Below are 16,895 nucleotides of genomic sequence, written 5' to 3' on the forward strand. Positions count from 1 at the left end.
CCTATAAAAAGACGAAAAAGAAAGAGAGAAAAACCTCGTGACTGATGCACTCGCAACAAGGTGCATCACGGAGTCGTCTTCCAGTATATGCCAAGTTCATGCGGGCACTTATAAAGCACTGCCCGGAGAGCGTCAACTATCACTGGTGGGACGTCATGACAATGTGACGCAGAATGTTCAAGAGAGAAACTCCCTGCAGCGACCAATCGATGCCTGAGGCAGGAGTCTCTGCACTGAGGGAATTAGTTTCCGTTTATAAAAATTGTACTGTTAAAAGTAAGTCGATTCTGACGATTTTATTTACAGTTAATTAGTTTTAAAGTTCAATTATAGCGGAAATTTAGTTTATAATAATTATTTAAGCCTTAACTTGTTCATTCAGTGGGTTAACATTACCACGGCCAGTACCATCAGGGCAGGGTAACCTTGGTGAACGGACACAGTTGTTTACCATCTCTGTCTCCGGTCTCTCGTTATTATGTCCAAGAGCAGAGTAAGCAGTAAACGTGGGTAAGCAAAAGCGAAAAGAACGAAAAAAAATTGGCTTTTGCAGTTGTACTTCATTATTCTTCAGATTTATTTGTCCCCTTTCTGGTGCGTCGGGACTTCTTCAAACAGCCCTGTATAGCACGGTTTTCCTGTACATGTACGTGCGTTAGTGAAAAAATGTCCGTCCGTTGGAAACGGAGTAGATGGTCTGTAATAGAGGAAAAGACCACTCTTTTTGACAGAAAAGGTCAGCTGTCAAGCTGCTTTTTTTCTTTAGAATAAGTATTTGGCATTTAATTTGAATTATAATAAATCTGTTTAATTCTCTTTTATTCCATAATACCAATATCCACAGATATTGAAAACTACCCCCCCCCCACCCCACCCCCCACGTCGATACTTACCGGTACATGTTTATAACTGATGAAATTGCGAATTCCAAGCTATGCACTTAATAGCATGATAATATCTGATCTCATCATACGTTCTATTTCATTCCTACAGGGGGTATACTGCTTATATAATGATGATGTTTACTGAGAACGGAATTCCACAATTGGTACATTTGATGGCTCTAATTTAGGCGTGTCATGAAAATAATGATGATGTCTCTATAATTTCAAAAGATTTACTGTAAGAAAGTCACCGTGGAAGTTAATTTATAACGCAAAGTATATTTTTAATTAAGAAATGCATATGTACAGGATATGTTCTCATTACAAATGGAGAATAATATTTTGTAATAAGTTAAGCTCTGCTGGGATTTAATCAATTCATTGATCTGCACATTTCAGGAACAAAATATGTTATTATGACACGCCATCAAAACTTTGCTTTGGAAAGCGTACACTGGCAATTGTCTCAGTCGAATAGACGTGATTTGTATTTAAAGCCATTCTGAATTACAATTCTTCTTCTTGTGACTACAGCAGGATTAGGCAAAGATTAACTTAAACATGATTCCTCAATACGCTCATAGAAACTTAAAGTTCGGTAAAATTGTCGAAACCAAACTTATCACAATGTTGGATGAAAATAGATATTTTGTTGAGTTGTTTAGACTCTGTGCACCCTTCTCATAACTTGTTAAATCATTAAAACAAGTGCATTACAGTTATTAAGGTTAGATTTCTCACCAAGTGTTACAGTGTCGACGACGCCAACTTGAAGCTTTCAAAATGTATTTATCAACTTATTTTTCATATAAATGCAAGAGCATTAAACCCTATATCTCCGTACGGACCGCACATTCACCTGTTTTTCGTCACATCGTCTTTTGCGTGATCATATGAATTTTCCTTCATAAGTTAATTGTCAATAACTTTTTAATATGTTCTTTTAGCCAATATCTGTGAGCTTTGTTTACAGTTAAATATGTAGATTATTATACCCAGTTGTCACATATATACACGTGATCGAAAAATTACATTTTGATTAAGAAATTATCCAATCAAATAAAACTTTAAGTGACTTTGACATATTTCGCTACTAGTAATTTCTGAAAATTTTGTTTGGTTGCCGTAATCGAAAAAAAATTTGATAGGTGGCGCCCATTTCGTACTTGTCAAAAGGTTCAAAATAGATGCCCAACAGTAAAGGGACTGCCATTTACATATTTTTAGTGCATGGTTGGGCTGAAATAGTGGTGTCAGCTAAGAACGAGGGCCTTTTATGTGCAAGGGTGTATATTTTTATTGGTCATCTTGGATTTTATAGTTGCCCAAGCTTGCCAAAGTGGCAACCAATCTGAATTTGTTTAGGACCCCATGAAAACCACAATCAAAAAACTTTCATATGAACAAAAATTTCTAGGTTCCGGAAATTTGGCTTTGACTTTAATGTTACCTTTTTAGCTCAACGAAAATGTCCCGATGGAGCCATTGACATGTTTCACATATCTCGAAAGCTATCTACCTGGTAAACCTATGAGAGTTCTCGTCCAATAGTTAAGGCATGAATTAACACCAGCACAGTGCATGTTGATCGTGACCAAAATAAATGTACACGGCATGATCAGCGCTAGACTGAACATTCATCAGCTGTGTTTTGTCATAATAATACAGTAATAATTCACCTGGATACCCCCATTTCCTTATGCAGGTGCTCTGATAGACATCAAAATATTGGAGGTAAACCATTTCAATATTAACCTATTGAATGAAGAAAAAACTTAAGGTGATCCTTATTTTTTCTCGTCAGATAATAGCTTTATGTTGCTTGCTGAAGATGCCTCTTTCCATAAATGTATCTTAAGCAAGTTTGAATGATTTTCACCATTACAGTACAATTTATATTATAACATTGTATGAACATCATCATTTTCATCGCCATCATTAATTTTATTATTACTTTCATTATTACAATGATTATTATTTGCAATGTGAATATGTACAACACGCGTGTAAATGTGTGCCTTTCTTACAGGTAATAAACTGTGGCCTTAGTATATGTATAATATATGTACATGTATTAAGTGATATTGTTATACCAGTATCTGTGATGAGGAAATAAAGATGTAAGTGAGGATTCCATTGAAAATACTGTTTAGGGTGTGATCATAATGCTTTTTAAACCTGGAAGTCACTTAAAATTAAAAAAAAACGACTGTCTACGTTGCTACTGCAATGAAATCATATCAGCAGTAAAAACTGACGGATCGGCGGAAATTTGTCCAATTTTCCAAAATGATTATCTCGTGTTTGGTCATGTTTGTGCTTCCGTATCGTGCAGACAGGGCCTAAGCGCATGCTCCTGATTTGCAGCAAAACAGCATTATAGAAGAGGGCGAGAGGCAGTCGCAGCTGGTAGAACTCGATGGCTCAAGCAGAAGCGTGATGCTGAACAGAGTCATGCACTCGTGCGTGTACATGCACCTGATCGTAGTCTCTTTACTTCGCAGACCACAACCGTAACAACTCTGCCAACTGAAGATCCGTAACAATATTTAGAAGATGTGTTTTGATGCATGATGATTTAAAGAATAAGTTTAAAGAAAAGTAACACAGACTCTAAGCATGAGCAAGGTACCTTCAATCATATTAATTTAGGTAATATAAAATGGTCCAAACTAGACGCAAACTAGTTTATCTTTAGACTGTAAATAGTGACTCTTGCAGAATACCAAAGAAATTCCATTTGAATGGCATAATATCATCTAGGAAGAGGATTTTATGCTAAAAGTATGTATCAAAACAAAATGGAGATAGGAGAATAGATAGAAATATAGTTAGCCCCTTTAAAGGAAATATTTTACCATGGTATACCGGTATTAGTACGTAAAAAATATGACGTGTACAATGGGAACTTGATCATCATCTGAGGCAGATAGAAGAGAAGCCCACTCTTAGACTTGGTCATTATTCATTACGGTTCCACTGTTGCTACATCTGAAATACCTATATCTTCTGAGGCAGCCACAATCTTACTGAGACAATAACTTTATTCAGAAGGTGAACTTTGTTAGTCCTTCTCACCTAGAATTCAATAAAGCCTATTTAACTGGCTTGATGGAATACCAGGAGTTTGTTGTTCTTTGCCTGCTTTATCACCCCCGTGTCATGAATCCTATATAAAAAGACGAAAAAGAAAGAGAGAAAAACCTCGTGACTGATGCACTCGCAACAAGGTGCATCACAGAGTCGTCTTCCAGTACACGCCAAGTTCAGGCCTACTCAACTACCAGACTCGGCACCGAATGATCCTGAATTCACCGGTAGATCAGACCACACTACCCGTTTTCAAGGCGTGTGTCAGATCGCATTACACAGTATCATACCCTGAACAAATTTTGAGTGGTGATGCAATGCTTTTCAACCCCGCTGAGAATCGTCACTATCACATCGCGTACTAGGCAAGAGCGGTGTCGCGTCTGATACTGTGAAATGCGATCTGATACACACCTTGAAAACGGGTAGTGTGGTCCGATTTACCGGTGAATTTAGGATCATTCGGTGCCGAGTCTGGTAGTTGGGTAGGCCTGAAGTTCACGCGGGCACTTATAAAGCACTGCCCGGAGAGCGTCAACTACCATTGGTGGGACGTCATGACAATGTGACGCAGAATGTTCAAGAGAGAAACTCCCTGCAGCGACCAATCGATGCCTGAGGCAGGAGTCTCTGCACTGAGGGAATTAGTTTCCTTTTATAAAAATTGTACTGTTAAAAGTAAGTCGATTCTGACGATTTTATTTACAGTTAATTAGTTTTAAAGTTCAATAATAGCGGAAATTGAGTTTATAATAATTATTTAAGTTTTAACTTGTTCATTCAGTGGGTTAACATTACCACGGCCAGTACCATCAGGGCAGGGTTACCTTGGTGAACGGACACAGTTGTTTACCATCTCTGTCTCCGGTCTCTCGTTATTATGTCCAAGAGCAGAGTAAGCAGTAAACGTGGGTAAGCAAAAGCGAAAAGAACGAAAATAAATTGGCTTTTGCAGTTGTACTTCATTATTCTTCAGATTTATTTGTCCCCTTTCTGGTGCGTCGGGACTTCTTCAAACAGCCCTGTATAGCACGGTTTTCCTGTACATGTACGTGCGTTAGTGAAAAAAAATAAATGAGAAAAATACACTTTGTGATCGAATGTGCATCACCAAAAATCAAACCAACGGCCAGCAAAAATGGATAAACCGCGCATGCGCGTCATTATCTGTGGAAAGGTGAATGCAAGACCGTTTTTACACTGGTAACCCTATGTTTAACATGCAATTACTTGCTCTACTGATTTGATAATTTACTTATTTCTTCCAATTATTGGAGGCTTATTCACAATTAACTTCTCAACATTAGTATACACGTGCACACCCTTCAAACAACAATTAAAGCAAGTGGATTATACTTACTAAGGTCAGACTTCTAACTTATCTTACTTGAACATTTTTAATAGATATCGTGCGGGTAGTTACTACAGCGTATTCAGAACAGCTGATCCTCGGACTTAATATGGCAGACCAAGTTAAAAGCGATACTGCTAACCCCCTGGTGGGCTCCCTGCCTCCACACCAGCAGTCTCTGCAGGGGAGTAGCAATTAAATCTCGGAGCCGAGATTTAACCAGTTTACATGCACGCGTCGAGGCGGGGAGACCATCAGGGAATCAAGCAGCTTGCTTTTAAGCGGAGTCGGCCATATTTATTCGGCGGATCAGTTAGTTAGTTGGCCATATTTAGTCGGCGGATCAGTGGGCCATATTTAGTCGGTGGATCAATTAGTCCGCGGATCATCTGTTCTGAATACGTGTTAAGTTGGTTTTGCTACGACTGAATAACTCTCTGAACTGTGATCTGAATTGTGAACCACTAATCAAAAATATCAATAAATTGAAAGCATGGTATGACAGCTCAGCAATTCTACTAACATAATGAAGATAGACCAAAGTCCAGTCAGTGGGTCCCGTCGATACATATGCCGTTTCAACCATGTTAACGAACGCTGTCGTACACATAATTAGAAAACAAAGAGACGAAGCCAACAAAGAAACCGTGCTAATTATTTCTTTTGCCCTTTTCTCACTCCCTCTTCCAGATGTAAGTTCTTTTCGACTTTTCCTTTGAGCCCAGATGAAGTGAATTATCTTCATGTTCATTCCAGTAATGGCGAGTAACATCATGGCTCTTCCGGCGATGCGTATTGTTATTACAATCCCTAAGCGCCTTTGCCAATCTTTGTATTCATAAACGGCTACCACACATGGGGCGTCGGTGTAGATTAAGCTTGCAAAGGCGACCGCCCCACATGCTACTGTTGCGGCAAAAATCATCTGCAAAAATGAAAGAATTGTCAGCTTCAGAAATTGGTTCATAATATTATAAAATTTCTAGTAGCATTATGGGAGCTGGTAGTTATATGCTATTCAGTAAAATCATTGCTTGTAGGTTGATGTTGTGCAATGTTAAAAGAAAATAATTTATCAACTTACACTGTTGGTCAAAAAGTTTTCCCACCTTCAATAGAGGGTACCAGAGGGGACAGTAATGTGCCGGAAGTGTGACGTCAAATGGTGTAAGACGTGAACCTGAGTGGTCATTTTTATCTGGAGGTGAACGGGAATGAAGACGTGGGTTCAGAGAAAAAAAGCAGTTTTCCAACAAGAAAGTGAGATAACATTTATTTTTCTTTTGGTACTGCTAACTACTTCCTGGTTTTCACAGGGTCCTTCAAGTACTCTAAAACATCGTTATAATTGCGGCACATACCACAAACACCCAAAACAATTAGATATGGCATATCAGATTACATACATGCAAAAAGTCCACATGACAACGATTAACAGCCTTGCGGGAATTCTTTTCCCTTGACGCTATTTATCGCGCTGTCGGTCGCTGCAGCATATATTTCAAAACAAATTGACTGCAAATTAAGCACGATTTTGCACCTTCATGTATCGTAACATGTTTTCATATCATGTACCTTTTATGTCTACAAGTATAAGTATTTTCTCCCAAAAATACCAAAAGAAAAAATGTTATTTCACTATATTGTTGGAAAAAATGCTTTTTTCTCTGAGCCCACATCTTCACTCCCGTTCACCTCCAGCTAAAAAATTACCACTCAGCTTCACGTCTTACATCACTACACGTCACTTCCGGCACAATCCTGTCTCCTCCGGTACCCTCTATAACATGTGATTTTTCTTACAAATAATCACCTCACAGCTGTCAATCGTTTTAAACATTTATTTTTTATTAAGGACACCATATCTAACATGACTGATGGTACATACCGGTACTCCAAAGAGACTTTATTATAAAAAAACACTAATTTATAAAAGTGTCCCCTAAACGTTATAATAATAATAATAATAAATCTGGCAACCCAAAAGGGTTAGACGGATTCAAAGACAAATTGGCACCTTCAGGTAAAATCACTAAATGACAAAGCTAAGATATCATTACTGGTACATGTACCTGTACTTCAAATACTTACCGCTTTGAAAAAAGTCTTCCTTGCGCATATGAAACTGGTCTTGAAGGGAAAACAGACGAAAAGAAACCTGTCAAGTGTTATGACGAAGATGACAACTGCGGCCCAGTCTGACGTGAAAATATCAGAAATGGCTACCAAGTTGCAGACGGCAAGTTTTAGCGAGTATAAATTATCAGTCTGGTTAGAATTGTTCACTATCGCCAGCACTACCTCACTCAACGCCCGAAGACAGTGCGCTATGCCAAGAGTGCAAGTCAAGAAGGACTTGGTTTCTGATCTAGATTTGAGTTTCCTATCACCGACCAGAACAACAACAACGAGGATAATGTTGCTGGAAAGGGACAGCGGGAAAAGAGCGTAAACAGTATATATATATACATTTAACATCCTGGCTAATTTTTCTTGGTCCCAATGGAATCTTTTGGTCAACCAGCTGATGCATTCTAGTGGATTTGTTTTTATTACCATTTCCAGGGCGCGCGGTTTGATTTTATCCACGTCCATTGGACATACGCGCTTTGCTAATTCCTGCGTATTATTTAAAACGTCCGCCGGAACTTCACCCGGTCGGAAAGGACAGGAAAGAACTTCTTCGCGATTTATACCAAAATCTCTTGATAAATTCTGAAAGTCTGATCGGATGCAAAGATACAACTCAATAGTTGTTTTTTCATCTCCTAGTTTATTTCCGGACAAACATTGTTCTTCGTTCACTCCGTGTAGCACAGTAGCCACAAAAAGCTCCTCTGACATCTCGACTATCCCGCAGTATTCAGAATATGTACTGTTAGAGAACCAAACGTCAGCCAATCGAAAACTGTCTGTCATTCCGCTTGAAACCCTCGGTGAGCAATAGAAATACCTATCTTTGATAGCGGTTTTCAAATCTGATGAAGAAAAATCCTGATTAACATGAACCTCTTGCATTTGTGGCGATGCTTTGATGCACAAACGCGTGCTTTCGGTAGCTGTGCCCGTAGCGGTAAAGTTTTCACTTTGAGTAAGGTTATGGAGATGACTTGAAATATTTATCTTCTCATTATCGGTTTCGTAAACGATTTGAGACACGCGCTCCAGTCCATCTTGTATCAAACCGTCCACCGTTTTCCTAAAGTCAACAAATGTACTTCTTTTTGCGCTGTTCGTCAGCTGAGTGCAATTTTCTCGTTCAACGCCCATTAAAACAATACTCCTGCGCCTCGTGTCCAACATATTGTTGTAATCAAAGAGACACGATGAGTCCATCGTTTTCAGGGCGACTTCTACACTGTTGACTGGCATTCCTAATGTTGCAGTCACCTGGTCGTACCATTGCCTCGTTAGGTTGAAGTGACAAGTGGAGAGGACTTGAATTTTTCCCACTCGCCGCGAAATAGGATTTTCACCAAACAAATTGTTAATTTGAAACATTGATAGTTGCATAATGCAAATGGGAATAATGTAAAACACCATGGCTTTCGATGTAACAGTAGTTCTTAATGCGCTAAATAAAAGAAATGTGCGAAGCGTGCCTTATTTATACGGCATGCCCTGTATTAATGTAAGGATGCCTGTCATTGGTAAATACTATCAGCCTCTAATAAGCTTCAAGACAGCAAAATTCATATGCATGATGATAAACGTGAACATTCCTTGTGTAATCCCATGTGCAAGTTAATCTATTGAAAAAGAATAATAATAATAATAATAATAATAATAATAATAATGATGTAAGTCTTGAAAACGCGCTAGCGGCGCTACACATACATCTTAGCTCTGCTTACAATAACTATTACATATTAAATTTAAAATTAGTACAAAGTTTAGTCTGAAAATGATAAAAAAGTAATTAAAAGGTAAGAGATACATAAATTAGCCATATTATTCTTTGAGTAAAAAGGTTTTCTAAATTCTTCCGTTTATTTGTCGTTATTTAAGAAGACCAAAGTTAAGACCTAAGACACAAATATAATGGCACTGAAATGACAAAACTAAATGGCTCATCCACAGAAGCACGCAGTTGACTGTGGAAACAACACTCGATGCTTGCGTTTGTGGTCCATGCGCTAGACCTTCAAATTTCTCCATCTTGTTCAGGCAGCTCTAGACAAGTGCTCTCCTCACGTGGATATCATGTGCTGTGCAGGCCTACCCAACTACCAGACTCGGCGCATAAGGATCCTGAATTAACCGGTATATCGGACCACACTACCCGTTTTCAAGGTGTGTGTCAGATCGCATTTCGGGGTATCACACCCCTGAACAAATTTACTTTAGAGTACTCTATTTTATTGTCTCTATGGGGGTATATGGGGACTTTACGACATTCGGTTTGAATGCTTTAACCAATTTTTTTTTTGCACTGTATCAGATTAATGTGGCAGTCTAAGGTTGTTCTAGGTGGTTTTCAAATTAATGCACCCGGCTTTAAAATCATATGGCGATTTTACGACAATCGTTTACTATATATATATATATCCATTCAAAGTGACAGCCGAGCATGGGCTCATCCTGTCGGTGTTCTGACTGATACTCCGAAATGCGATCTGACACACACCTTGAAAACGGGTAGTGTGGTCCGATATACCGGTTAATTCAGGGTCCTTATGTGCCGAGTCTGGTAGTTGGGTAGGCCTGTTGTTGTTGAGCCATATATATATATTAACCGCCTTATATATGTCAATGTCAGTAATGAGCCAAATTCGTATTTAAGAATTAAAATCTCAGAGCGCTGGCTCAACTGAAGCATTGATAAACAGCTAGGTCACAATGTTTCTCCAATGCAATAAAGCACGCGTAAATCGTCCGTTACTTTAGTATTATATAAATACTCAAAATTTGATGACAATTCAAAATGAAGAAGAGAAATGAAAACAAAAGGAGCCAAGAGTAAGAAAATTAACAATTGAGGTTTAAAGATTTAGATCTTGTTTGCAAGTATTGATATAAAATGAAAACATAGCCAACGAAGGACAGACATGACAAAGTAACTGTAATTCCGTATGTGCTGATTAACATATAAGTGCACACACCAAAAAATATAAGAAAGTTTATTCTAAATATGCAGGGAAATGCGTTTATAAATGCAGTAGGAATGCACAATAATTAAAACCCTTCACAGATGTGCGTGAATGCGTGCGTGCGTGCGTGTGATTTCAATTAGCAAATGTTGTTAATGGTATAAAGACTCAAAGGGTAGTGTTCATCAACTTTTTCTTATTTTGTTTTATCTGTTGTAAGTTTCAGGCACACGTGTTCAAGACAGTCTAGCCACGCCAAGCTGACATCGTATTCATCAAAAGCGAAGAAAACAAAAAAGTGTGTTTTGAGCCATTTAATCCAAGTCTTCACTTCAACAAAGTGTTTTTACGTTCCAATTAAGGCGTTTCAAAAACCATGAATGATGTTAAAGTTTTAGTCTTTTCCAGAAAAACGAGCAGTTAAATCTCAGGATGATTGAGGCTACAATGGGTATAGGTATATAAATGGCCTCACATGGATTGCACAAATACCCTTTAAATAAAATGTAAACTTGATGTGTTTGAATGTATTGTTTGTCAATAAGCAAATGGTACGGAGGCACAAAGGGTAATGTTAACCATATTTTTCTCATACTGTTTTATCTGTTGTATGTATCAGACGCATGTGTTCAGGGCAGCTCTGCCACACCAGGCGATGGCCAGCAAACTCACGTCGTTGTCTTCAAAAGCGAGGTAAACAAAATGTTTGTTTTGAGCTATGTAATATAAGCTTTCACTTTTTAACACTCCGCTTAATGCATGTAATTTGATAGCAAGACTATCTAGCAAAACGATCAACTGTACTGGAACTCTGACATTTGTTTTATTTAATTTTCAGGACTCCAGTTGTTGAAAAGGAATGGATGCATTATTTGTTACGAGAATTAAGAGAATGCGACGTCAGTTTAAAGGATAAAAGCAAATTAATCGACAGTCTTTTTATCGTTGACGTGTAGACTAAATAAATGAAATGAGGTTACCTACTGATTAATCTTTATAAATTCAGGTTCCCCCAAAATTATTAATATCATGACAAATATTAAATTTAGCAATCATTCCATTTTTGATATGCCTCAAACTACCAGCAGTGCAGTAACATTCCTTTTATATGATTTTTCTCAAAGATACGTCTGTGGAGCTGTGCAAAAGCATTTCTCTTCTGTGATATTCCTCATCACGACCTCTGCGGTACACTGTTGAAGTTTTCCATTTTAACATTTAAGGCCGGTGATAGGGTTAAATACGCTTAAAATCATGTTTTTAAGTTTTTTGTGTGTTTATATTAATCAAAAAAGTATCTAACGTTGGATGTAATAATTTTTATGAATTTGCATCGCAAAATGTGTCTTTTGATGAGTTTTTCAACCGGCACGCGCCCCAGTCAGGCTGACAACTAAGCCACGCCTCTGTTACTAAGGGCCGTTGCCATGAGGGGGTCGGAGCACAGTTAATGAGTTATAAGCCGATTACGTGTGCGGTAATAGGTCATAAGTCTTACATCAGCTTAGCAGCGAAGAAGTCTAGCTAGTACACTATGGGGAAGAGAAAAGTTCGTGTTAAAAGTCCATTTCCAGAGGAAAGAAAGAAAATTTTGAAAGAGAGTAGGGCCTATGCGTGGCGGTTGGGGAAAACCGGCCCTATTTGTTCATTCGGATAACTGATTTCTGTATATCTAATAAATGGGTGAAAGAATTAATCGAATCGCCTAAATTAATTGACAAATGAAAGAAAAATCGATAAATAAATTTTAAAAAAACGCTAAAAAGGATACTTTTAGCCTAGCTCTTAATTTTTGCGATATATATCGGCGAGCGTATCTGCGACACGTTACGAAACCGGAAATGATTGTTGGTCGCCGTTTGCAAAAGGTAAATCTAATGTTGACAAAATAAAATTTTATTCTCCAAGATATGATATCATGGAGCTTGAGAGACACGCGAAAAATTGTGATGTGAATGGCCAAACGAGAGAAATCCAAGCAAGGGTTGACAGCATGATTAAAACAATAAAAATAAAAACACATGTTAGCGGCTTTGCATTTTGCGATGTTTGGAGAAAAACAATTTCAAAATCACTGATCAAGCGGGAAGAAAGAGTTCAAAATGTATCCAAAAATGAAAATCACAAAAAGACCCCGAAAATAGTCAAGACTAGCAGGTAAAAAGCAAATAGGGTCTTAGTGTCCTGTGTGTAAAAATAAAATATTTATTCAAAAGCCTTCTCTCAGCCACTTTTACCGCTGAATCTTGTGCAGCTGAGCGTCTCCCCTTTATCTTAGCTGGCATTTTGAGAAATACCGCTATGAAGTAATCACTGGATTTTTCCGTTGATCTGACGATTACCAAGTGTCGTGCAAAATAATCCTGCAGCGTTACCCGTCAAAAAACTCGTATTAACACAAGTGACGGACACTTGCTCTCGACACAGTTTTATCTGATCACTTTGCCGATAACAAAGAAGGAATCTCTCAGGTAAAATTACTCGATTGCCGAGGAAGAGCCATTGAAACGTTCAAATGCAACTTCACACCTCTTAATTGCGGTTAAACGTAATCGCCTTTGTTAGCGCTTCCTTCTACATATCCTTGACACCCTACGGGGCATCACTAGGCTAGGGCCCTCTCCAGAGCTGTCAATCAAAATGGCGGCACGCTTACATGCCTAACGAGTGGTCGGAAAATGTAACAAAAGCACGATTTTCTGCCCCTTCAAAGCACCCAAACAAAATATTTTTAGATGACAATAAGCAATGGTTCCATCTGAGCGTATAACCGATAACAGGTAAATTTGCCAGCTAAGCATTTGACTAATAAGCCCTGTTAACCAACCTGTGAACGTTTTTGGCTGTTTTAACAGCTTTCTATATTGACGAGATAAGTGAATCGCTGCCAAGTATATCTCACTATCTGAGCAACCGATCGTTACAAAAGTTGCACCTATTGTTGTTAGGAATGTGGACTACAGCATGATATCAGGGGTTTAAGAGGAAATTGTTTGTTTGAAAGTTATCGCCTTTTGAAGTGAATAACCCATTGAAATATGGGCTGATTTAACGTAAAAGATGATAAAATCAAAAGTAAATAGTTTAAGACAATTCCCTGGTACCCCGCTGTAGTGCTTTCACCCAGCTTTATGAGGCCTTTTGAATCACTTGAATAGCTGTCTTGGTTATAGAGAAAATCCCAATACCGAAAACGGCATTTTTCCCCTCAAATTGGCGCCAGAGCGTCATCCGTTGGACACTGTACTTAATCCCCGTCTTTAATTGGCCTTTTGGGAAGTTTGTTTTAATTTTTTATAAAAACTTATAAGCCCAGAGCTTTGTTTCTATGACTTTTGTCCTTTTACTATTAGTGGCCTTAACACAGGTGATGCTAAGTCAAGTGCGCACCAGTGCAGCGGTGCCTAATTTGACCTGTATTCCCATTCACTGCAAACATTGTCGAATTTTTTACACAATTTATGAATTTTCTTCGCAGAAGTAAGTCAAATAGTAACCCAGCAAAACATTCTTTTAAATATTTTAGCATGAAATAAATTGTTAATTTAGCAGAGTATGGCTTTCTGTTAATACAAAATGTATACCTTCACCAAACGATGGCGGTCAAAGATGAATTGTGTTGTTTAAATAGAATATTTTCAAAGGAGAGCTAATGCAATTAAGCGCAGAAAATAACCCTAACGATTAATACCGAAGAACTACATCTTTATTTTTTGTGTGAGCAGCACTTCATTTTTTTTTTCAATTAAGGATTAGGTATTTTTGCTCTGGATGTGTCAGATTTTATACTACATGTATCTTCCAGTAAAAGAAGTTTATAGAAATTAAATTTTAGTACTAGTGCTTTGAGATGCACAAGCTATTAAGTGCGCGGTAAAAACATTTAGTATCATTATTATTATTATTATTATTGTTGTTGTTGTTGTTGCTGTTGCAGTTGTTTATCGTTGCTACTAAAAGAACCCCTTACACATGTGACACCTCCCTCCTTATACCATTAAATTGTTTTCGAATAAATCTATTTGACACAAATCGTGGAGGTGCATGCTTTTATTAGGTATATATCAAAAATCGAAACAATGAAGTTGGCCATATGACTGTTTTACGCTGTGTCACTGTTTTCAATTTAAGCATGCGTGTGTATTCCAAAAGGTTTAGAGACATGCCATCCAGGAGACAGTGATAGAGTACATATGGGTGCTGCTCCAGCTTTTCATGTTCACATTGACGCCGTGAGGGCTGATGTCGGAGGCGTATGTAGCCACGGTACTATTTTCGCCATTCCTGAAAGTGATAAGAATAAAAATAGCAATAAAAAAGACTACATACTACATGTATATGCATCCAAAGCACAATTCCATCTTTACTCAACAGAAAGAAAGAAAAAACACTTTCTGATAACAAAGATTTCCTTTTTTGCTAAGCTTTTTTTTTTTTTTTTTTTTTTTTGTCAAGCTGCATACAATGTGTTTTGACTTCGTAAAAAAACTTAAGGCTTTGCAAAGGCGACGCTCTAAAAGGGATAGGCCTTCTTCTTCAAAAAAAATCTGCCTTAGAGAATAGAAGCACAACTTAGACCAATTCCTCTAACACCAGTGTTAAGTAAAGTTCTGAAATAAATTAGTGCAAACTGGGTAACAGATCGCCTGAAAATTGAGAAGGCCCAGTTTGGTTGGACAGGTGAAAATCTACCAAAGAATAATTCCACCCAAATAACAACACCCATACTAAAATCCACAGGCACCCAATATCTAAAGGAAGAAATAACAAAAAAAATACAGTTAAATTTTTGGGAAGAATTGCAGAAAGGAGAAAAAAGAAACTCAGAACATATGGAAAAAGTAAAAAAACTTGTGAGGCTGAACCTTATCTAAAACTCAATGTTCCTTTAGCTAAAAAAATTCGTGGCAAAAATGAGGATCAGTGATCATGAATTAGAAATTGAACAAGGGCGATATACAAAAGCAAAGACAAAAGGATATGCCCCCACTGCGGCTCAATAGAAGGTGAAGCGCACTTTTTTCTAGAATGCAGTGAACACAGAGCCGAACGGGAAATACCGTTCGCCCCATACCAGAAGTGAATTTGGCCCTGCGATCGATCCACAGTTAGTACGATAGGGTCTGGGAATGGTCCCTATGGCTCTTTTCTTTCCAAACTAAATGACGCAGTCTCAGTTAATATCTCAGAAAAGAAATTATATTGATCCATAGAAGCAAGTTTTTTATGCGCGGGATATTCTACACAGAATCAAACAATGGTGATATCGTCACAGTAAAAGGGTCAATGTTGTGTCTTACCAAATATCAAATTTCGATATTGTCACCATAACGTTTGGAGTCCTAATGAACGGTTCATCGAAACGCATATACTTCACTTGGCTCTGACACCTTTGGCTACTGCCTCTCTTACAGTAATCGCTGGACATTACTCCCGATACACCTGTAACATGAAAACACATATTTGTGTATCCTCCATATTTTAAACGTTCTGGGTCTGTATGAACATATTTCTATAAGTGTTGTTATATCAGAATAAAATTATGTCATGACTCAGAAGTTTGTTTCATCATTCAGGTCTAAGCTCGGTAAATTGAAACTGGTTCTTGTACGTGTCTACTCCCTTCAAATACATCCTTAATTGTCTTATTCTATCTAGTAAAGATTTATATTAAACGGAGTAATTTTCTTGTTTATTTATCTTTTTTTTCAGTTTAATATAAAACAGTTCCCATTCTGCTCTGGTTATCAGCGAAAAATGTTAAGAATTTATCAATCGTTTTCAAAACCATCCGAAAACATCACCACAAAAACATTAGCCACTGAGTGCATATTATAAAGGTAAATTTAATTACTAGTACTATATATATATATATATATATATATATATATATATATATATATATATATATATATATATATATATATATATATATAGTTTTTTATTCGCACTTGTCTCACCCGCAGTCTGGTTGTACTTTAACAGATGGAATTAAAAAACAGTCGAGAACGATACCGACTTCTTACAGATTTTAAAACTGTACTTACACCTGGCATCAATTAAATCTGGAAGTAGCAGAACAGCCAAAAAGCAACCAAGGAGAACTCTGGGGGTCATCTTCTTGTCCTCAGTCTGAACAGGCGACCGACTGAACGAACTGTGGCGCCCATGTCCTTTTATAGTTGCGCAGTCTTATGTTTATAAATGTCTTGGCAGTTTATCAAGTTTCATGTAGTTTCCATCGTGCGGGGAGGTCCAATCAAGTCCCAACGAATAACACCGTGTTTTGATTGACATTTGTCTCGTCCTCTTCTAAACAAAGGTGTACAGCCGTATTCTGCAATGCCCTGGCAGAGTAACAAGTTCACATATATAACAGACAGGTTCAGACACGCGAGGAAGCAAAATCAAGTTCCATTGAACAACACGCAGTTCTGATTTACATATCTCAGCCTTGACTTAATAGAAGTCATACGTTGT

The 16,895-nt window shown here is 37.7% G+C and overlaps 1 protein-coding gene across 1 annotated transcript; it reads right to left on the reverse strand.

Moving 5' to 3' along the window:
* Window positions 1-14,425: 14,425 nt before the first annotated feature.
* LOC147760657 (uncharacterized) lies at window positions 14,426-16,578 on the reverse strand. The gene is made up of 3 exons (XM_087016482.1): window positions 16,463-16,578; window positions 15,716-15,857; window positions 14,426-14,699 (listed from the first exon to the last, which is right to left on the reverse strand). The coding sequence occupies exons 1-3, from the start codon at window positions 16,530-16,532 to the stop codon at window positions 14,570-14,572; spliced, it is 342 nt and encodes a 113-aa protein (XP_086872608.1). The 5' UTR covers window positions 16,533-16,578; the 3' UTR covers window positions 14,426-14,569.
* Between the last annotated feature and the right edge of the window lie 317 nt (window positions 16,579-16,895).

The sequence above is a fragment of the Lingula anatina genome, chromosome 7 (genome assembly GCF_051362555.1).
Source record: "Lingula anatina isolate TDL-2025a chromosome 7, LinAna3.0, whole genome shotgun sequence".
NCBI lineage: Eukaryota > Metazoa > Brachiopoda > Lingulata > Lingulida > Lingulidae > Lingula > Lingula anatina.

What these genes read in the sequence shown, in the direction of transcription:
- LOC147760657 (XM_087016482.1), bottom strand. Translation starts at nt 16,532, where the DNA reads ATGACCCCCAGAGTTCTCCTTGGTTGCTTTTTGGCTGTTCTGCTACTT. An exon ending in AGATTTAATTGATGCCAGGT is followed by an intron (nt 15,858 to 16,462) that starts GTAAGTACAGTT and finishes TTCATGTTACAG; the next exon opens with GTGTATCGGGAGTAATGTCC. An exon ending in ATATCGAAATTTGATATTTG is followed by an intron (nt 14,700 to 15,715) that starts GTAAGACACAAC and finishes TATCACTTTCAG; the next exon opens with GAATGGCGAAAATAGTACCG.